At 32.2% G+C, this 24,635-nt stretch overlaps 2 protein-coding genes across 2 annotated transcripts; both read left to right on the forward strand.

Moving 5' to 3' along the window:
- The first annotated feature begins 480 nt into the window (after positions 1–480).
- On the forward strand, positions 481–2,584 carry IscU (Iron-sulfur cluster assembly enzyme). The gene is made up of 4 exons (XM_018461298.1): positions 481–658; positions 1,554–1,778; positions 2,114–2,192; positions 2,410–2,584. Exons 1-4 carry the CDS (start codon positions 569–571, stop codon positions 2,496–2,498), a joined length of 483 nt encoding a protein of 160 aa, XP_018316800.1. The 5' UTR covers positions 481–568; the 3' UTR covers positions 2,499–2,584.
- An 11,978-nt stretch (positions 2,585–14,562) lies between these two features.
- Positions 14,563–24,096, forward strand: hrm (solute carrier family 16 member hermes). Its single transcript, XM_018461304.1, has 5 exons — positions 14,563–15,011; positions 19,430–19,642; positions 20,334–20,460; positions 20,957–21,136; positions 21,955–24,096. Exons 1-5 carry the CDS (start codon positions 14,873–14,875, stop codon positions 23,195–23,197), a joined length of 1,902 nt encoding a protein of 633 aa, XP_018316806.1. The 5' UTR covers positions 14,563–14,872; the 3' UTR covers positions 23,198–24,096.
- The last annotated feature ends 539 nt before the right edge of the window (positions 24,097–24,635 follow it).

A 24,635-nucleotide genomic window follows, 5' to 3' on the forward strand; every position in this document is an offset into this window, starting at 1 on the left:
AATGGGTGCATTCAGCGGACTCAACAGTTGAGTGAGCGCTCGCTGTTATTGGTGTATTCTTTTAGATCATCCAATCATAATTTTATATCTAGAAGAATACGTCAATAGCAGCGAACGCTCACTCAACTGTTGAGTCCGCTGAATGCAGCCATAGTCTGCTGAGATAGGACCATTCTTCTAGATCTAAAAGTATGATCCAATTAGCGCGAAGGAAACTTACAACAGTTGCAAAACAAACGTTCTGCTGAACGCAGCCAATCTCTATTCCGCAGTCTTTTTCCACACCGTGTGATTTCACCTTAAGTGCGTTCCATGATGCGGAATTGGTGGAATGAGGAATTGGCGGAACGCTCGTGATTGGTTTAGAAAAGACATATCGGCGGAGCGCAATTGACGGAACGCTTGCGATTGGACGGACATCGTTCCGCCAATTCCGCGTTGCGTATACGTTCCGCACCATGGGATCGCGCCATAACTCGGAAGCGGAACGCAGGCGGCAGAGTCCTTTGGAATAATCGGACAATCGGAGAGATATATCGAATTCATGATAAAGTGCGCATAAAAGGAGATGGCATTATTCCGGGCATTGCCCGCCGGAATCGGCGCGACGTCCAAGATTATTTCACGGAGCGTCCCAGCCGTGTTTTATCACGCTAATGTAATTACCGTATTTTTCTATCCTTGTCATCATTCCAATTCTAACCTTTAATCTGTCTCACATTTACATGTTCTTTTATTATTATTAACGTTCGAGTATTATCTAATAATCTATATCTTATTTATTATGTTAAATAAGCGACCAGAATGTGTTTATATATATATATATATATATATATATGAATAGAGTATAATTTTTAATGTTTGATATCACGTTTTTACGTAGTCACGTTTCGAGCCTGATTCATTTGGCATCGAGTACTCGGCGTAAACATGATAAAAAATTTAGAGAATCTTATTTATACAGAAAGCGACTGTGTGCATAATAATTTTATAAAAAATTATTTTCTATTAAAATATTTCATAATTGCATAACATAAACCTGGTTATTTGTGTGATGTAATATGGCGTAACTTTTTTACTATATGTATAAACATATCGTGTCTCATGTTCCAATATATACAGTGCTGAAGATCTATAGTATATGTAACATAAACTATAGATTTTTAGTATATTGGCAGCATACATCAAAATATGATCATAGATTGCATTTTCGTCTCTTTATTCGTCGTTTTATTTTTATTCCATTATAATATTTACAAATTATATATGTCACAATCAGTTACATTTCCAAAGTCAATAGCATATAATGACTTTTATTTACAGTAATCAATTTGTTTTATCTAAAATTTCATATATTATTTTATTATACGAACATTCATATAAAATATTCAAATTTTATTTATCAATTTATACAATATTTGTATAATATGCTAATGGTGTTATTAACAAATCATTAATTGTTGCATATACATATTGTTCATGTGTATTATAATATAATATTTCTGAACTGAAAGTCTTAAATGAAAATGTTCTGAGATTTTACAATTAAACAGGTAATAGATCACTATGAAAATCCTAGAAATGTTGGTTCCTTGGATAAGAATGATGAGCAAGTTGGAACAGGTCTTGTAGGAGCACCAGCTTGTGGCGATGTGATGAAACTTCAGATCAAAGTCGATGAAGAGGGGAAGATAATTGATGCAAAATTCAAGACTTTTGGTTGTGGTTCTGCTATTGCTTCGAGTTCTTTAGCAACGGAATGGGTTAAAGGAAAAACGGTGAGATTTTTTAATTTATAATTTACTATGATTAATTCTTAATTATGCTAAAGTAAATTTATTCTTTGAATTTGTAATATATTAGCACATTTTATATGACTATAACTTTAAACATGCAAATCATGGTGTCCTCACTGGTTGCATTGTTATTCACTGCAAGTACTGAAAATCTATGATATATGTAATATGATCAATAAATATTTATGATGAATAATGCATCTTTTACAAGCTTCCTCCAATTTTGTCCGAGTATTTACTTCATGTTCAAGTTGTAACTATATACTGTAAAATGTAATTTAAATATAGGAATTTCAATTTGCTATTAAATTTTTCAGGTGGACGAAGCATTGGCATTGAAAAATACTGACATTGCAAAAGAGCTTTGCCTTCCGCCTGTCAAGCTACACTGTTCGAGTAAGTACACATACCTACTAAAAATTTTGTTTTATTAATTTAAAATTAGAATGTCAGTAATATTTTCTGAGATAAGACAAATATGTATTCCAAATGTAAAAAATGTAAAAATCAAATATAATTAAGTATCAGGATTTTGTGATCTTATAAATATTAATTAGTAATATCTACAATTAGTAATCAGTTTTATCAGTTACAATTTTTTCGTAAATTGCAGTGCTTGCCGAGGATGCAATTAAGGCTGCTCTGTCAGATTACCGCATCAAACAACAGTCAAAGGCTAAAGAAACGAAAGTAACCAACTAAATTGAAGTGCTTCCATTCATTAATGGAAGTACTTTAATTACGCAATGTGATAGCAGCAAAAATTAGATTTAGCTTACAGATATTATTGTAAGGGAATTATGTTAATCATAATTACTTATTATTAGATTGAGTTAATGGGAATTGTACATTCCTTAAGCTATATATACGTATATTTTCTCTTAAAATATTTACTAATGTGGGGTGATAAATTGTATCTGTACTCCCTATATTCAATGAAATAAATTTATTTAACTAAATCTTACATATTACAACGTTTATGTAGTAATAAATCGTCCAATTATTGTTTGATATCGAGGCGACATTTTTTACCAATTTTACTCTTATATTTAGTAAATATTGCCATATCGAACGAATTTGTCGAAATAATTGCTTCACCGTGTACTTTTTTTTTCATGTAGCATTAATTCTCAAAACATTTTCAATTGGATTTGCGTCTAGTGACTGTGAGAGCAAGTTCAATATCAGTTTCGATATCAGTCGATTCACTATCAGTCATTTTCTTTCTATTTGGAGTAAAGACAACTCCGATGCTTCGAGTCATTGTTATCTTGAAGAATCCAGTGACTTGTTTCAAAACCACTTTTCAGCAAATGATATTAATGCTCTTTGATAAATTTTAACTACCTTTTTAGCATCCAAATTCTCTGTATGTAGAAATAAATTTTAAAACCCTTAATTTGAAAAGCAATCCCAAACATGCACTTTTATCAGATTGATAGTATTTCACGAATTGATAGTATTTTATACTAAAAAAAAAATTTCATCAGAAAATAACATTCTATCAAACATAATTAATATTCATGCACTAGATTAATTCTTTTTGGTTCGACATGATTTTCTAAGAGAAGTGGTTTCTTCTATGCTTTATTTTTAGAATTATCGGGTAGTAATTGATAAGGTGCCTCTAATCTTCTTTCCATTAAACTTGGCTCTGATGCGTGTGTGTGTATTTGAAGTTAAAATTATATGTGGAAATTCCGTGTATTCTCGTTCCAAGTATTTTACTTAAATCATTTGTACCGTACACATAATTCGTCATTATATCTATAATGTTTACTGCAAGATACTGTGTATTCAATTGATGATGAAATGTTCTTGTATTTGTGAATCAGATATTACATGGCTTTACACGTGCCAAGAGAACGCAACAAACGTTTTAAAGAATGTCTCTTTTAAAATATTCTTTAGAACATAATAGAACACGTCTATAAAACTTGATTAAAAAATGTTTTTAAAACGATTTTAGTCAAGTCATACACAATATTCCTAGAATGTTATATGAATATTATATTTACTCTTTTCAATATTTATATAACATTCTATAAGAATATTTTGTCTTATAAAGACTAGACTAATATGAGGACACCATATACCATAACTACGCACGTTGCAACAGAATCTTTCGTATATTATTATAATAATGTTTTCGCAACTAATTATCTTTACTTATTATTAATTGCTAATTTGTTGACATAACATTTTATATAACGGATCGATTTTGTTCTTATTATTAATCGACAATTAATAATAAGTATAATGATTGTTGGTTGTGGCAACATTATAATTTAAAAAGATTCTGTTAAAATGTATACAATATATCTTCGTATTGGTTTAGTATTTTTGAAGAATTCGCTTTTAATGAAGGATGTACTTGAAATTTAAATTAAAATTTTTTTAATTTATATATTTGCATATTTTTTATCATATTACTGAGTAATATAATATATTCTAGCTGTGTTTACTCGAATATACTTTTTGCATGAATATACATTTTATTAGAGATGCTTTAAAAAGATTTTGAGATGTCTTTTTAACATCCCTGGCAGAAAAAAATTTTACAAAAAGTACAGAAAATCTACATAGATTGAGACCAAATCTTAGCAATTTCTAATTTTTCGTAGATATTTGTAGTGGGACGTAGAGTGAGGTTTGTTTGTCTTAGAGATTCTTAGTTTTTCGTAAAACTTTTCCGCCAGGGATGTCTAATGGAGGTATACGTATAATCTTTTAGAAATTCCACAAAGATATTTTCTACAAATGTTTTGGAAATATCTTTAATAAAATATTTTTGTAAATATCTACAAGACCTCGATGTTTTCTGAAAACGAGACTCTATATATAATACATATATCGTATAAGGAAAGAACCTTATTTTTTTATATAATATTGTGATAAATATATAGCATTAGTCAACAGCGATCTACTTGAAAATAATCTTGTTAATTCAATAACAATATTAATGAAACAAATAACATTTTATTAAAACAGGAGCATATAGCGTATTCGTTTCATTAATACTGTCGTTGAATTAATAAAATTATTTTTAATTAGAGGGGGGTCGATCGGTTAATCCTTTGAAGACTGGATCAGCTTTCTAACAGGGTTAATGACAGGGCTAATTTTTTTCTATATTCAATTTGTATATATAAATAAAATACCCAAGTGCCTCAACAGCTTTACCTTTTCGTCGCATATATCCCAGAATATCGATTCTTTCTTTTGTCTCATTTTGTTGATTTCGAGTTTTTTCGTTTCAAATCCGTCATTTCTCGTCTTATTTTATTTTTCTTCTGTTTGTTTCCTTAAAATTTACTAACGCTCCTTCATGTAGAAATATAAATGGTTGCTTTTGTGTATTTTTTCAATTTTCAATATATTTTTTTAATCAAATCATATATTTTTAAATTTAAAATGTCAATTAAAAATCAATTGAGGAATATTTTAATCGAAAGAGAGAGAGAGAGAGAGAAATTTAATAAATCTAAAACAATACTTTAATACTGTTCATTCAAAAAAGATTCTACAATTTCTAAAAAAATTACTCAGTACTTTTAATATATGTATAATAGCTAAAAAAATTAATAATTAAAGATAAAATTCAGTTATTCCTTTTTTCGCATAATGTTATATTTGCATCAGATTTATACATTTATGCAGAAAATATGCTCGTATTTTTTTCGAATCAGCAATTTTTTTATACGTGAATTAAATCGAAGTCATTTGTTCGACAAATTATACTGATAACCAAAAGTATTGCAGATTCGAATCAGCACGACGAATCATCGCCGTTAATCTAATCATAAATATGTACTTAATAATTCCTTAAGGTGATATAACGAGACGTTGATTTCGCAACAGATAATCTGTTTCAATAACGGTCTTCTCCGGATGCAGAAAAACATGCATTTATTACAAATTATTTCTAAGAACAACGCAATTAAAGCAAACATTGCAAAAACGTTTGCAGAAGAACATTTGCGAGGAATTTCATAGACAATCTTGATTAATTAATTCTGATTCGCAATTCTTCATCCCTTCCTGTATATAACTAGTTACAATAAATGGAGTGTTGCAAGAAACAATTGTATATTTTTTCTGGATTGCGACAAAACTACATATTTTAATGAAAGGAATAATAATAATAATTTTTACTTTATTTTAAGTATATAATACACTATAAACCGTTTCGACTAAATTTAGCTTTTTTCGTTTATTTGTGTTATTCACATATCGATCGAGTCTAACTTATTATTAAATAATAATTTTCCAGAAGTATTAACTTAATTTATTTTTTCCTTTAAAAACTGAAAAATTAAAAAGAATTATACATATATTACATATACCTATATGGATGAGCTTTACATACATATACAGTGTATAATATGACAATCTAATCTGATGGAACGAATTATCAAAATGATTCGAAATATAGAAAAAAAATAAAAGACAAAATTGGATGATTTTAACAGCTTTAACTTTGTGTGTCACTATTACATATTACGCGTGTAAAATGTAATTACATCTTTCTCTTGAACAGAATTTTCTTAAAATATTGTTCGACTCAGTTTTTTATTTTTTGTAAAAAAAGTACTACAATGTTTTTAGAAAAAATTATTAATTTAAAAGAGATCTTAATTGTATAATCGTATATAAAGCATATTTACACTGAAAAAAATGCATGTAAATTTCCAATCATATTTAGGCAATTTTTCAGTAAACATGTAATTTCCATGTAAAATTACATGTATTTTTTTCGGTGTATATAATATATATAAAATATACGATTCAATTTTTTGTAAATAATTATAATATAATGTTATTTTTTACTCTCTTCCATCAATTTAGAGTAAAATTTATTTAACCACACTTTTTTTGCTTTCATTTATTATTACTGATGAGTTATTTAATGTCACAAATTGGACTTTTTTAAAAGGAGAAATAAAAAATGAAATTAATTATAGTATACCTTATGTTATTTTCTCTTGAACTGTAAAATTAAATTTGCTTGCTCTTTGCTATTAAATTTACTATGTTAAAACTAATATATAGTATTCTTTGTTATTTTCTCAGTGTACATTTCCAATTAGGAAAACAATACGCATCGTCGAAAGCACATCATGGGCGCAAGGGCGCACGATGATCACTGACTCTGCATTCTTCATCTTGTAATTGTCATCACAACACCAATTGATGCTTAATAAGAACGAATTTATATTGTAACTGCATGCGCGTGTCTGTTGTTTGTACGTTTCCACTTGGTTTATGGCTAATTAACTAAGAGCTAAGTGATAGCGTCATGAGATTATTTTACTCCGCACAATATGACCTCGGCTTTATGGTAGTATTGTCGGACCTTCGAAAAACTTTATGGAAAATGACGGAATTTTCCATAAAAATTTATACGAGAAGTCCACGTATTACGGGGGTAAACACGAGACATTTCTACGTGTACGAATATTTACGTCATGCATGATACGCTGTATTTATATTATCGCGCTCATTATTTGTTAAAAATAAAAGAATTGCGCGTGTGACATGTAAAACAAAGTGAACCTCAAATTATTTTAATTAATTTTTCTCTTATACTGATATCTTAATTTTTTTTATTTATCGATTATACAGGATGGCGCACAAAATGTCCACCACTTAATTATCTCATTAAAACTATATGTGGAATATCGGTATTTTAACTGTAATCAAATACTATACGATATTGTCATCCGTTTTTGACGTGGAAAGGCGTGAATCATCTTCAACGTCTTCTCGGCCATCTTGAAAACGCTTATGCGGGGTCTATAATAGAAGTCGTAGCAGTCGTAGGGTCTTAAGTCGTAGAAAATTGACCAACAGTTGATTATTCTTCTCATATTCGACTGTGATTGGTCAATTTTCTACGACTTAAGACCCTGCGACTGCTACGACTTCTATTGTAGACCCCGCATTAAACCACTCAACATTCATGGCCATACACTTCTTTCAATAAATTATAAGTTTCAGTAGCGGTTTTTCCAAGTTTCACGTGAAATTTCACAACAATTCGTTGCTCTATTGTTACACTTACCATTTTTCCGGCGAAACAAAAAAATAACTCTAATGCGAACGAAGCGAGGGGGTAACTAGCTGAAATATAGTCCCACAGATTACATGATTTCATATGATTTCATCTGTGTGATTACAAATAACTTTTTTACTACATATGAAATAATTTGGTAAAAAATATACGATGTTATTTAATATTATACAATGATTTCTCGTGGTTGCATATGTAATTATCGGATCATAATAGAGATTTCATATGAATTTTATAATGATTTCGAGGACTCTGTCCCACGATTACATTAAGTGGTTACCCCCTCGGAACGAAGGCTATGGCTATACGGATTTGTTTACAGAAGCGAGAGGTACTGCATTCGAAAGAGAAGGCTTCACGCTAAACAGCTGTCGATCGCTGGCGTTTGGCGCATGCGTACTTCTTCTGTAGCAGCGTCAATCTCATTATTTAATAGCCACACCTCGTATAGTATCGTGAAAATTCTTCGTGAAAATTCTGTTAGGTCCGGTTCCACAAAAAAAAATGTAAGATTATTTCAGTTCAATTTACTCTTCACTAATTTGAAATTGAAAAAAATGAATAGTAAGTTGAATCGAGATTAAAGTTAATCTTATATTTATGGAACCGAGTCTTAGGTATAGATTGAATATAAAGTGAATATAAAGTGAAAGTTGTACCGTTCTTACGGAAACAAAGAAATATGGCAAAGGCTCAAAAACATTGCGACCATATCGTGTTATTATGCCATGCATTATCTGAAAATTTGTATCGAAAAGTGATTAAAAACGTAACATAACATAAGATCGCATCTTCAAGAGATTGTGAGCAGTCATATTGAATGTTATCCATTAGAGACAATTTTCCAAGCTTTGATAATTAATTCTACATTAGTTTTGTAATTGTGTTAAAAATAAATGTATTATATGTAAAGCAAATAGTATACGACGTTTCGCCGAATGTGATATTATAGGTATATCACACCTAACAGAATTTTCTAATAAAATGCAAAATTTACTTACAAAGTTAAAAAAAATCGATATTCCAGAAATATAATTTTAATGAGATAATATGATATTTCATGTATCACCTTCTATGTACGCTAAGTCTCATATAATTATATAATATTATTATACAATATGTGAATTTATTCGATCATGGGTTATCTTTCAGATGATTTTATCACAGCTACGTAGATCTAGTGTGAATAATATGATGTAATGGATTATTTTGGCACTTCACATATTTATGTAAATAATCGATAACACAATATAAGTTTGATATCCTCGAAGTTCTTTCTTATAATTAAAATTTTTTTTTTAAATCTTGAGATAGAAATATATTAACACGTTTATCTAAATTTAATTTAAAAATGAGATATTTCGTTTATCAACAACTAGAAACTGAAAAAATCGTCGAACAAACATATTTCTTTACAACATTCAATTAATTTATTCTAAAATCATTTAGGGCTTAGGCAGAGATATCTTTATCTTTGAAATGACTTTATTACAATTTACAATTATTGATTTATTAACACGCCATTGAATCTTACTAATTCATGTAATATACTATATGTATATTAGACTAACAAGGAAAAAAGAAAATATTTTTTTTTAATCGGCCTCTCAGCTCAAAAGCTTCCATTTCATGCCAAAAGAACATCCTTAATGCCTGGTTTATGCTTCGGTCTTAATCCTAAAATCCTAAAATTTAGCCAATGGAATACAGATTTCAGTTAGAACCAGTTAAAACTGGCAGCCCTATTGGCTGAATTTTAGGATTTTAGAGTTAAGACCGAAGCATAAACCAGGCATAAAATTTTACCAAAAAATATTAAGATTCAGGGGTCGCTAGTGAACGATTCTTAAATTAAAGTTTCGATTTTCTTTAATACATGTTTGATTTGATGCAAATCAAATGACTTAAACCGGCTTTTAAATGTGGTAGTGTATGTTTTTTGTACATATATATATATGTACATATATCGCAATCATTGTATTATAGATGCAATTTGGTAAACCAGAGATTTCTGCAAACAACGGAAAGCATTCCAGTTATGGAATAATACAGCATTTTGGAATAATACAGATAAGAATTCGGCGGTTATTCACATTTATATCATAGAGGTGATTACTTATTATCTATTTCCTTTTATAAAGATGTGTAAGAAATGTTAATAGCTTATACATTTTATCTAATCGTATAATGATTACATATGTATCTACTGATTTTTTACACATACATATTACATACATTATAACATATTGACAGATTAGACGTTATACGTTATGGTAACAGAGCATCTTTATATCGCGATGCGAAGAACTTAAGATATGATTGCTTCATATAATCTTATAATCAATTGATTTATCATGAATTTTCAAGTGTTTTGCAGTTTTATGAAAGTTTAATTGTAATATAAGAAAATATAAATAAAATATAGTATAGGATGTTTTATAACATGTAACTTTAAAAATAAATTCGGGATATAAACTTTTTATGTTATAAAAATGGAGCCAACGGTAAAGTTTAAATATTTCAATAGAATATTACATAAATAACGAAAACACTTCGACCGTAATTTGTATAGATCTTCCTCGGTGCAAATGATACAAATAAAAAAAAATAAAATAAAGATAAAAAACGTAAATCATGAATCGTTATTACTAAGGTCTATTGTAAATGTATATTAAAAAAAATAAAAGAAGACAACGATCACAGGTATTTCAAAAAACATAAGAGGACAATTTTTTATTTGTACCAACCCGGGAAAAAATGTTATATAAATGAATACATTTTATATGTAATTATTATATTATAATTGTAGATATATAAAATATGTCAATTTTTTATATAATTATATTTTTTCCTGGGAATTTACAATGAAAGGGATCCAAACTGTGATTGAAAAAAAAACATTATTTATATAATATTTTGCTAATAAATATTTAAATTTTTACACATCGATGGCGTTGGCTCTAATTGTTGGTTTTATATTTCATTTCGTTTAATAATTCAATATCTCCAAAAATATTCAAGAATATCATCTATTGAAGTATGAAATATCTTATGCTTATCATACACATTTCTATTATTTTAAATAAAAACAATAAAATAATATTTCTTGTTCGAAAATAAATTGTATATAATTTTAAGAATGTAAACTTTTTTTTAACTCTACTATTATACCATTTACTAACTATTCGTGAAGTGGGACAGTCGGCGGCATGCGCACGATTCGAATGATAAATACTAAATTCACGAGTGGTAACTATGACTAACGCTATGGCACGCGAAATCCTACGCCTCTCGCCTTGCGCTTCCACGACAAATTTTCCATTCCCCGGTATCCAATCCGTTCGCTCTCTCCTATCGCTCTCCTCTTCGCGCTTATAACACACAAGGTCGAGTGGCGACGTGGACAGAGACGAAATCAAGTCAAGCGCACGTGGTGTGACCCGAAAGCGAAGATTACGAGAAATAGTTTTTGGCATCCGACTCACAGGGGTTCATCTGATCACACAAAACACGCAGAAGAGACATGTGCACAGCTGTCTGTTCTTTCACTTATTTTTCATAAAGCTGTCTTAAAAAGCTCAATTAAAGATAAATCCTTATCAATCCTTCATTTCTCTCTTGTGTTTGGGACGCAATAAAGATTGACTTAATTGCACTTAACGTTAGCTAATACCTACTTGAAAGGTTTGTAAAACAAAACTATTCTCCATGGAAATTTACCACAGCTCGTTTCTTTGTATTCCATATGTGGTTTCTTAGTAAAATAGATTCTTGAAAGCCATATAGTCCGTACATATAATATACAGTTCAAGCTAAAAGTTTGAAAATGCTTTTTAAAAATTGACATTTTTAAGATTACTTATTCAAGCGTCTATAACAATGTATTTTTTTAAACATAATAATTCTTTAAAGCCAATAACTATTGTTCAATTTTAAGAATTATTGTTACGAAAACATATTATTATGTATAAGAAAACACATTATTTTGAATAAGTAATCTCAAAAATGTTAATTTTTTTAAAGTTGAAATGACTTCCTTATCTTAGGATATTATAAGATTTTTACATAATATAATCTTTTCCGAAAAAAATTATGAATATAAGAAACAATTTTTAATCAATCATCAGTCATAACTAACTCTGCTTTTATTTGGATTGACAAAAGTATAAGGCACTTACAATTTTCTCGCATTTTACGAAAAATTATATATCTCGGCGAAAATAAATCTTACAAAGGTTTTCGACCACGCATTTTAAAGTGTAAGTATGGAGCTTTAAATCCAAACACCGATTTATATTGAAGTGGCAGATCTATGCAGGGTTGAAAACGTTACGTCATAAAAGTAACGTGTTATCGTTACTTTTTGTAAATATATATATAGTAACTCATTACTGTTACTCTATCGTTACTTGTTTTTAAACATTAAAATCGTTATTAAGAGTAAATTCCAATTTCACTGCCAATACTGAGAATTTATAGTTCACATTGTGTGTGTGTGTGTGTGTTTAAGTACATATATATAATACTACAGATTTACAGTATTGACAGTGATTATCGGAATACAACTTAAGTCCATTTTATACGATTTATAATTCATGATAGAATTCGAAATAGAATTATATTTATAATTGTGTGTATCAAATTATAAATACATGTATATTTATATATAATGATGACATTTATAAGGTTTGTTTGTCTATCCGATCGGACACGATTCTATTCATAGTGTTAATAAATTTTCATTATACCAGATATAATTGACCAACCATGAGTATTTATAATAATGCGCATATTTGATGCGTCTTCCATATTTATAAAAAAAGAACATTGTAATTATAAATTTATAATTCTGATTATTTACATATTTCTTTATTATACGATATGTAAAATTATAAATAGAATTCTATCTCGAATTCTATCGCGAATTATACAACATCTAAAGCGGGCTTAAGGTATGAAGTACAAAACATTTTTTGATATTTAAATTTCTATTATAAAATAATCCCAATCAGTTATATATATATATATATATATAATGTGATCTATTGAATGAGGATAATAAGGAATATTAAAGTAACGATAAAAGTAAGGTTGAATTTGTTATCCTTGCTATAAAAATGTAACACGATGTTACAGAAAGAAAAAGTAATGATTGTTATCGAAAAAAATAACGAAAACAATAATGGCGTTACTTCCCACCCTGGACCTGTGTATACAATCTCAGTGTTTAAATATTTACATTTCATGAATCTCATACGAGACTCCGAACATTAATGACGCTTGCTTTCCATCATCAGCTATAAGGATAGCTTGTTTCCTTTTTACCTCTTTCTTTTAATTTCCTTATATTTCAAAATATTTTCTACATATATTATCCTCCGCTATATCCGGTAACATTTATCAGCAACTGTAATTACCGAAGAATGTTTACCTATGTGATAAGATAGAGTAAAGTAATATCAAATAATTTCACAATATCGATATTCACTGAATTCGCTGCGAAGTTACGATGATTGATTTTACGATCTACGTCGATCTTTCTTGATTCTTGAACAAAAAGATCTCTACAGCCTCGACTACGTCAACGTTACCGCATTGAGGGAATTTAAATTGCACCCTTATTGCAGGTATTACGGAAATAAGAAAAAGATAACTATATCCATGACAAAGAAAGAAAGAGAAAGAAAAAGAGAAAAACTGACTTGGATCCGCGGCAGTCTACTGGAGGGACGGAGTAGGGATGAACAGCTCCATCAATAAGAGAAGGAGAAGCTGCAATTCCCTTGCGGCGCATGTGTGCACAAAAGATAAGGTTGTCGCTGGAGCGATCGAGCAAGCGAGAGAGCGAGAGAGAGAGAGAGAGAGAGAGAGAGAGAGAGAGAGAGAGAGAACGGCGAGCGCGAAGCGGGGATTGACGAGAAGGGTAGGGGTGCGGGGGGCAGAGGGGATACTCGACGCCCCTGCGTCGTGACACACAGCTGATCAGTCGGCTCGTGACGCACAGTGACGTACGTATCGGTACGCGTGTCACGAGTGCGTGGTCGAAGCCGCGCGTAAGACACGCGCGGAGCATAGGATGACTGCGACAGTCTGAGGGCTAGCAGGCGAGGTTTATGTGCGTACACTGGTGTCGCTCCGCGTTCTCTATGCGCCTAGACAACGACAACGACGACGACGACGACAACGAGGACGAGGAGGACGACGAGGACGAGGAGGTAATCGGCGAAGACGGGTGGAGGCATCAACGGAGGCGGCGAGATTGTCCGGCGAGGGCGAAGGAAGAACGGCGCGATTGGGTCGATCGACGAGGTCTATGACTGGAACGGCGGAGGCGGATGATCGTGAAGACGTTAGGCGGTGGAGGCGCACGAGGACGGACGACGACGCCGTTGGCACGCACGGGTTCATGACACGGCCCCGCGAGGAAGACTCGCAGAGCGACGCGCAGTGCCGTTTCCGCGCGGAGCATTGACGCGCGCCTCTCCGATGTCATCGTCGCGGCATCTACCTATCCATCTACCTACACCGCTGTGAACATCGTTAACAGCGCGCGCGCGCGCGCGCGCGTGATAACAAGCGCGTCCCGAAGAAGGGGCAGATAGATATCCGAAGGAGAGAAGCAGGAAGGAAGAAAAGAGGAAAGCGGCTATTGCCCTTATCTTCTCTCTCTCTCTTTTTCTCTCTCCCTCCCTCCCTCCCTTCGCCCCTCTTTGTTTCGTCATTTCTAATTTTTTCTCTCCACTGTCTCTCTCGTCCACTCTCGTCGTTTTACAATTTATCTGTTGCCGTTTCGCGCCACTGTGTTTAGTCTCTCGCATACACACGCACGTACGCACGTAAATAGGTATATATTTATTCCCCGTAGTCGGCGATCGACCCCCAGCGTTTTATATCTCCCGTACCCCGTACGTGCGTGTACAATACGGCAGCCGCGTGTGTCATTTTAGTGTGCTTACATATTTTGCATGATACGCGCGCGCGCGAAAGCCGCGATTAAAGGTCGATGACGATGCAACGGGTTCAAGATCAGGACAATGGAATCAACATCAAGTTCGGCCCGGGCAAACCCCGGAAGAACGATTACAGGCTGGTGTCGCAGAGCTCCAACAATAAAGATCGCCGCAATGGGACCAATAAATCAGGTGAGCGAGCGTTGCCGATGATTTAACGCGCCTGGAAGTAAGCGTCTCATTTCGTTTTGCCCGTTTTGTCCAAATCGATATTTTCTGGAAAATCTAGAAAATCAGAAAATATGAGGAACGTATTCCAAGCGTTTTGTCAATCCGCAAACAACATCGTCGATATTTTTACGCGAACCATCTTTGTTGGAGAGTTTTCCGTCTGAAACGCGAGAAATAGCGAAGCGTTATTCAAAATTTATATGAAAAGTCTGTTGGTATTTCTAACGTATTTAAATATGTATTGAAACTCGCAGAAGGAAAAAATTTGCCGTGTCGTTGATGTTTGCAAATGACGTCACAATTACATGATGAATTATGGATACAATCACGAGGAAGCCTCGGGGACAGTTGTTTGAACAATTCCTATCCCTCTTTTATCTTTTGGATACGTATAATGATTTTTGCTAACGCCAACTGGTGTCACTGATAACCTCAGCACAGTTCAGAGGCATATTGTGTTGTTCCGCTTGGACATTGCGCGTTTTTTATAATTCTTCTAACAAGTAAAGTTTATATATTCGATTAGGTATTATATGATATCTTTTCCATTTTTTAGGTATTGCGTTTTATTTTATGAAGTATTATACATATCTGATGCAACATTTTATATTAATATGTATCATTATTTTATTTTTAAAATTTTAATTGAATTGAGATTATTATATATATATATATATATATATAATATTATATACATATAGTATATTGTACACATACACACAGACATACATGTATATAATATATATATATAAATAAAATTGTAGGTCAAAATAATTGTTGAATCTAAAATGCTTACGCATCAAGTAACACAATTCATAGTGCTTGACACGGTTCGTATTTTTATTTCCTCTTACCACGATATGACGTATCACCAAATTATGTTATATTATCATTACTTTTTGACTTTTTATCTACACTTATAACTTTCTACACTAATAAGACTAGTTTTACTCGCTCGTATTCTCTTTTCCCATTTCTATGCTACTGTATCTTTGAGATCATATAACATTTGGGATCGACTGTTATAGATAGATCTTTTATAAATAGAAAGATTGGATAAAAAATTGGCTTAAGAGCCAAGAGATAAAATGAGAGTCAGCAAAACGGATGTAATCACAACGTCGTGTTATATACTTACCAGCATTGATGTTGTAAAATCTTTTATAGTTTGTTAATATAACGATAACGTTCATTTATCTGTGATATGAATATATAACATCATGATTTATACGTTTGAAAGCATTATAATTTCTTCCGTAATATATCATTTCTTTCGGGTGTTAAAACATGTAAATAAGTTTACTTAGAGAAAATTTGTGCAAGACCAAATTTGCTATAGATAGTAAATTAATTCTAAACATTGGAAATTTTTTTCGTTTCTTCTATTTTTTCGATTTATATCGACATTTCAAATACATGATTTAATAATAAAAGAATTATTTTTTAAAGAATTCATATTTTATTTTTGTGTACTAAAACATGTAATTTTAAATAAGCAAATAATTTATTTCGAACGTTTTCCTCTGGTAATAAAACTTTTAATAAAAAAAATTAAGAGAAATTCTTTTGCACAAGAGCGCAATTCGTTACAATATTAAATTAATTTAAAAAATTTAAAATTTCTTTCTGTTTCGTTCTATTTTTTTAATGTACCGACATTTTAAATATCTGATAGATGAAAAAAATTATTTTTTGAGAATTATATTTCATTATTGTATATATTAATGTTAAACGAATCGAATAATTTATATTTGATTTGTTTTAAAAAAATTAAGAGGAATTTTTGTTGTGAAGAGAGACAAGGAAATCATGTAAAAAATAAATAGATTTTAAATTAAAAGAAACTCGCACTTTACGCAAATTGAAATCCTGTCGTCGTGCGACCCTTTTTAATTCATCTATTGTCCGTGCATAAAAATCAAATGAGATTGCACTTCGCAACGGAAATGACTTCCGCGTGTGAGATGGCTGGTATTACAATGTTGCATACCGATGAATGTTGCTCTTTGTCGGCGACAGGAGAAATTACAACTTGCCTTTGTCTAGACGTACGTCGTACAATACGTACAATACATATGTGGAGAGATTGCCTACTTTGTCTTTCCTTTCTTCTGGAATGAATCGCGCGACTTTTCATGTCGTACTCTTGTCAGTGCGATATACCGTGTTTACGATGTTGACGCTCGTGCAAATGTCTATCTCTTTTATATCAGCATTGTATGTCAGATGAGTTTAACCGGCTTCGCTCGCAAAATTAAAATATGAGGAAGTTAGCGTTCATTAGCATACCAATTTTCATCTCGTTATCGCTGGGACGCGTTCTTGTCGCAGAATACACGCCGGGAGAACATCTGTTATTATCTACTTGTTGTTCGATGGCCTAATTGCTGCCGTTTACTCAGTCTTCTTGCAAACCGATTATACAAGATTAATGTACAAACTACGCTAATTCTATATTTTGTTTACTGAGCATTGAGAGCGATTATTCACGTGATAGATGGACTGTCGGAAAAGAAATTCCCGCTGTTCTTTTTCATCGATTTCTTTTTAAAATCTTACACTTTGTACACTGTTAAATCTATGTAGTGGCAAATTTAATTATCGTTTTAGTATAAAATAACGATATATTTAGTAGGAGCAATGGCGACTCACATTAGGTTAAATTTAACGCTATAGCTTTAATAGTGTACCCTTTAAAAAAAGGCTATTTTTTGGGGGGGAATTTTTTTCTACAAAGAGGCTAAAGTAAATTAAAAATCTATAAAGAGACATTCATTATACATGTGTTGAAGTATATAAAAATTTTTTTTTTGGTGGCATTGCCTTCGATTCAAACAGACTGGTTTTTAGCGAGCGCCTAATCAGTGTACAAGATTACCACGAAACGGTTTGGCCAAGAATTTTTATTTTCTACATGATATACTAAAGATGATTTACTAAAGAAGTATATAGAGGTTTTCATAAATATGCTTTTTTATGAACATTTGGAAAAAAGTATTATTTTTGACCAAAAAATTATACATAAAATGTTAATATAACAATACAGTTTTTAACTAATCGAAAAATTGCTACGTACTTTTTTAGATAATTAACAGAGATAATTAATTAATAAATTTCTCTGCAAATTTCAAGTGAATCGAAGAAAAATTGTAGAAGTTATGATGTACCGATTTGATTGAAAAATATCCTTTTGAGAAAAATTCGTTTTTTTATGTAGGGACGAACTTCAAAGAATTAATTTGTAATTAAATTGTAAACTTTGAATTTTTCATTTCATCTAGTGGGTGATATTTTCATATATATAAACTATCATTTAAGCAAAAAAAATTTTCGAATTTTTCATGATTTCAAAGTGATGTAAGGCTTTAAAAAATCACAGAAATAATGATTTTACTTCATATTACTTCTCAAATAAAATGATATTTTATAAATATATTTCGTGAAGCAATTGCGAAATCTTTCTAAAAAAGAATAATTCATTATCACAAAATCGACGATCAATTTAATTTGTGATATTATTCTAGCTTCAATTTGTGATTACTTTTCAAATTTGACAATAAGCAGCACGCAGTTTATATGTATAACTGTAAGATGTATTTAGAATTTACCAGGGCTGGGTAATCATTTAAAATGCCAAATATAAAATACTTAAAAAAATGTATTTAAAATGTAAAATGTTTTTCGAATCCACTTTATATGTAAAATGGGTAAATATATATTTTAAATAGTTTTCAAATACAGAATGGTTTTCCTTACATACACATTTTAATATACATTTTTTAAAATATTTTACATTTAGCATTTTAAATAGAATTACATTTTAAATGGTATTTTAAATGCAAAAATACCCAGCCCTGGAATTTACATATAATTAATAGGGAGTTTTTGCAATAACGTGAACGTTAAAGTCACGTTATCTTTTTCTTAATTAGTTGTTAAGAAGAAGATAACGTGACCATATATCACTGTATCTGGATAAACGGTATTGCAAAAACTCCCTATTATTAGGCGAATCTAGTCTCGACCGCATCGACCCTTTTTTTTACTTATTTCTTTTAAAGCATTCTCTATTTTACTTTTTGTATTATTTAATTCGATATAATGTTGAAAAAGTATAAAGTCCAGAAATCAGAAATTATAAACTATTGGCAATCGAATGAACTTTGAAATATCGATCTTTTTAACAAAAAAATTCTTGACTTCTTGACTCTCAACTTCTTGACGAAAAAAGAGGAAATATCAAATTAATATTTAAAATTACATTGGCGGAAAAATGATCGCGGAAGATAACGATGATTTGTATTATTATAATTAAGCGATGCAAAGATTTTTAAAGGAATTAATAATGAGGTTCTGAAAGATCTCTATTTTTATTACAGAGATAAATGAGAAGAAAGAGGAGGAGTTAGTCCCACCGGATGGAGGTTGGGGATGGCTGGTACTCCTAGCTGCCGTCATGGTCAACCTTCTCATCCCCGGTACCATCAAGTCTTTCGGGGTATTGTTCGTCGAATTCCTTGACATATTTGATGCGTCACCAGCGGCAGCTGCTTGGATACCGTCACTTTGTTACTTCCTATACAGTTCGCTGGGTAAGAAACGCTGCGCGCCATCGAGTATTTCGAGGTCGCGGGTCCACGTTTTTTTTAGACATCTCTCTCAGGTCGAGGGTTCCGTTTTTCCGTAACTTGTCCCAGTTTCGCATTTACGTAATTTACGATTAAATATTTAGGCGTGTCTTATCTCTGCTTATCATGCCTTATCGACACGTCAAAACATCAAAGCCCTGTTTACGTTGTTTGATTACAGTTTCATGATACTTTTATAATGAAAGGAGAGAGAACTCTAGAGTTATTGGCAACCATTATATTAACTTTCACATTACGTCATGATGCACGCTGCAAGCTATGTACATTACATTCTTGCGAAGGAAAAAGGTAATCCATGCTAAATAGTAAATTCCGGGAAATATTTGCGTACTTAGTTGCGTATTGTCTGCGTGATGTTTACGCATTTTTCCTCGGGTAGATTATGAATCACGTTGATGAAGTCTCGAGCAAATATAGTTAGGAATTATGTTTTATCTTCACGTGTATTATGTGTTTGACGAGAATCTGGATCACACCGACCGCACAATGCTTTTTCACAAGAACGAAACCGCGATAATCGCGATAAAATTCTATCAGAATTCAAAATAAATACATCTGTATAAACAGTTTCTAAGTAAACATCGCTGTTGTTACTTGTACTTATTATATTTTCAATGACATTTTATTGTTCCAGGCCCACTCTCTAGTATACTTTCGGTCAAGTATTCCTATCGTACGGTAACTTTAATAGGGGGGACGTTCGCCGCGGCGGGGATGATGCTGAGTTATTTTGCGAACTCTGTGGCCTTTCTATGCGTTAGGTAATATATTTTTATTTTTCATATAAAATAGAGATAAATTAGCTGGTCATTATCTTGTGCAACGGATATCTTCATAAAAGAGTAACCCGTATCACACAAACACGGGCACATACCTTTGTTTAAAAACTAGAAATTCTAGATTTCAATAAAAACAAGATTTATTAAAATGATTTTCTCGTTGTATTTAGTTTTACCCTAATAAGGTAAAATTACTGTAAAAATTTTTCCAATGAAATTACAAAAAGAAAAATTAAAAAATTACAAAGGCAAATTGCAAATATTCAGATGAATCTATTCGGCATTAATAAAGATGAGCGACAACATAAAAAAAAGTCAAATATTCAAATGTCTGAAGAGAATACAAAGTGCAAAATTCAATGTATTGGCTTTATAGTGCTTTTTCGAGCACACAGCTTCAAAATATTCGTTGCATATTATATATTATCAATGTTATAATACGCAGAAATATTTCTTATGCAATTTCCTCTATTTCCAGTTATGGTGTATTCGTAGGTACGGGTGCTGGATTAGCATTTCCTCCGACTGTATATATTGTGACATCTTATTTTGTACGGTTTCGGGGACTCGCTAACGGACTCTGCATATCTGGCAGTGCGTTAGGTTCAATATTTCTTCCGCCCGTTCTGGGTTTTCTTTTACGAGAATATGGTTACAGGTAAGTCTATGCACCTGTTTGACAAATAATTAAAACGTTTTTTATGAAATTGATATGTTGAATGAAATTATAATAATATTTTCGTTTTTAATAAACTGTCATTCAAAATTGAAAATATCACATCAAAATTAAAAAAAAGATACGAATTTAAAAGACAGCGGTTCTCAAACATATTGAAACGTTATAATTAAATTATTAATTATATAGTTTAAAATTTGATTTGTTTTATCTAAACGCTCATCAGATGTTAAATTGTAACAATGGCTTCTTATGTGTAATAATGAAGAATAACAGGAGAGAGAAGAGGATAAATATACAGGATAAATATAAGTTAATCTCACATTTATCGAAAACTGATAAACGCTATGTAACAAATAAAATTACTGTGAGAACAATCTTTATTTATAATTTTTCGATCGGTTACTATACACGTATTAGGGGGTTGCTTGGCACCAAGCGATTACCATCTGTTCCGATCGATGTAACACGATCTAGAAGATACACACTTCCGTAATTAATTACGGCGAATGGCTCAAAAGACAAACCATTCTTTCGTCGCGGAATTCAACTTTTGCCAAAACAGTGGGAAAAAATCATAGTTTGCAAGGGCAAATATTTTGATTGAAGTATTCACACATTTTGTTATTAAAATAAATGCTAAAAAACAAAAAATAGCGACTTTTAATGCAACTCCCTAATATATACTTACATTATAGTAATTGCAGTCGTTCTACTTGGTTCTACTGTCAATCTCTTTTCAGCGATAATAATAATCTAGTAAAGTTGATCAAGGTCTGTGTGTGTGTGTCTATTTACAGAGGTGCAGTGTTAATAATGGGTGCTGTCACGCTAAATGTTTGGGCGAGCGCGCTCCTGTACCACCCGGTAGAATGGCACTTAGTGCCAGCTCGGCCTCCAGACGATAGCGAGGCGCATGATAATGGAGAGACTATGTCGGTGACTGTCACTAGCAGCCCTGAGCAAGCGACAGAGAAGGGCAACAGCCAGCTGGCATCATTGAGCAACTCGACGAACGAAAAGGCCGCGCCGATCGTGCCGAAGAGCGCATCGAGCGTCGCCTTGGAATATTACAAGAACACACCAGTGCAAGGTCGCACGCGAAAGATCAGTATGCCCACCGGACGCGAGATCAGTGGACAGATGCACAGCACGCCGACATTGCACGCCGTGCCAGAACGCGGTGGTGCCATGGTCGAATCCGCCAAATATGTCAGAACAACGAGGTCACCTCTGCACTCGCCCAGCACGTCGTCTTTCAATTACGTCAGTACACCGTATCACGGTAGCACGCTGTCGGTTCTGCACGCAGAACGTGCGTCCACGTTGACATTGAACGCCATCTCCAGCACGTTCACCAGGAAGTCGACGATGAGAGAGCTGAAGCGACACGAGCACGACGAGAAGGATCAACAGAACAAATTCTTCGATTTCAGCTTGCTCAAAGATCCCATCTATCTCGTCATCCTCGTCTCCAACTCCACCAACGCCATCAGCTATACTAATTTCGTCATTTTGTTGCCAGCCTATGCCATTTCTCTAGGTTTCGACAATTGGGACGGATCGTTGTTACTGTCGATCGTCTCCATGCTCGACTTGGTAGGTCGTATCGGCGGCTCCGCTCTCTCTGACATTAAGATCATGCCCAAGCATTGGTACTTCGTCGGTGGTCTGCTCGCCTCTGGCGTCTCTTTGGCCATCATGCCCACTTCCAATACGTATACCATGCTATCTGTTTATTGCGCCTTCTTTGGTCTCGCGTCCGGCATCTACGTCGGTATTACCGCCGTAATTATGGCTGATATGCTGGGCACGGAGAAACTCACCTCGTCCTATGGCATCTCGTTGTTCGTCAACGGTGTCATTCAATTGGTGGGACCGCCAATTTGCGGTATAGTGTTCGAGCAGATCGGCAGCTACGGACCAATCTTCAGTATATTAGGTATCATTCTGGTGTTCGGCTCATCTCTTTGGATCATGGTGCCGTTCATTCGGAAGAAACAGGCAGCGTTGAAAAAGCACGTCAGGATAGACAAAATATAATAGACCAAATAAACAAAATATAAAGTATAGACGTCTGTCTTCGTCGTTAGTATCTGAAAAATCATAGTTTTTTTTTCGTTTTACATATTCGAATTTAAGTTTTGGGATGATTGTGTATCGTAAACATGTACGCGCGAACGAGAAAATTATCCCAAGTTTTCGAATTTAAAAATATAAAATTAAATATAAAATATAAAATTATGAAAAAAAAATTAAACCGTCAAATTGCGTGCGACTCGACATTTTGCGAGGACACGCACGAGCTTAATTGCGCGGTCATTTAAAAGTCGCGTAAGTAGCGTATATATTTAAGTGTGTAAAAAAGAGAGAGAGTGAGTGATCGAATATTATAATATAATATAATATTAAACTGTGATGTTAGCACGAGTGTCGTGTATTGAAGTTACATTGACGAAGTTTTCGGACCGAGCGAGTTGTAACGAAAGAAGTGTCGAAGTCGTTTAATCCGACGACTTTACACACAAACTGTCTACGATAATTAATTGCTGAATAATTATTATAATTTATCGCCAAGGTGCGGTAAATGTGGGGAAAAAAATCTTATTATATATCAAGCATTTTTTTATCTCTTGAGAAATTAGTTAATGTTTGTACATAAGTAATTAATTCGTGTAAATTTTACACTGTAAAACGTTTATTTCGGAAAACGAAAACGTTTTGTTCTATACTGTCATTATATTTAGTTAATGAGAGAGAGAGAGAGAGAGAGAGAGAGAGAGAGAGAGAGAGAGAGAATGAGGATCATTACACTTAGTAAATGAATGAGGAAAGTAATTTATTGTAAATACTATTATATTCATTTGCAATTTTGATTATTGTGTGTACAGAGTGAAATAATTCTATTATTTAGTATGTTTTTCTTATAATGTAAAATGGAATATTGCATGTGCAAATTTCTAATCTGAAGAAAATTAAAGCATAAATTTGTTTAATAATAAGTTTATCGTTCATCTTTTTAAAGCAGATAAAAATGATTTTATTAAAATTCAATATTGTTTTGATATTAAAACGAAAAATTGTCAAAATTGAGAACAGATATTAATAAAGTGCATTTAAAACTAGTACTTATGATGATGAGATGCAAGAAGTATTTAAAATGAATAATATTAATACAATAGAAATATAAAAAATTTAGAAATAAAAGTTTCTTTTATGTATTCAAGAATGAAAACAATTAAAAATATTTATTACACACATTATTGATCTTTGAAAATCACACGAGAGACGAAATATCGATTTGTTTTGAGATATAAAAATTTAAGATATAAAAGCTACATCCAACGGAATTGACTTCACTCTGTGCTAATAATTTAGACTCCAATTTAATCACATTTTTACCGCCAAGCATGCGCCATTGTCCATTATATCGATAATGAAATATCGCACAATGCAATCTTACACATCGTAGTTCATTTTT

This window comes from Mycetomoellerius zeteki, unplaced genomic scaffold, assembly GCF_001594055.1.
Source record: "Mycetomoellerius zeteki isolate Tzet28-1 unplaced genomic scaffold, Tzet1.0 scaffold120, whole genome shotgun sequence".
NCBI lineage: Eukaryota > Metazoa > Arthropoda > Insecta > Hymenoptera > Formicidae > Mycetomoellerius > Mycetomoellerius zeteki.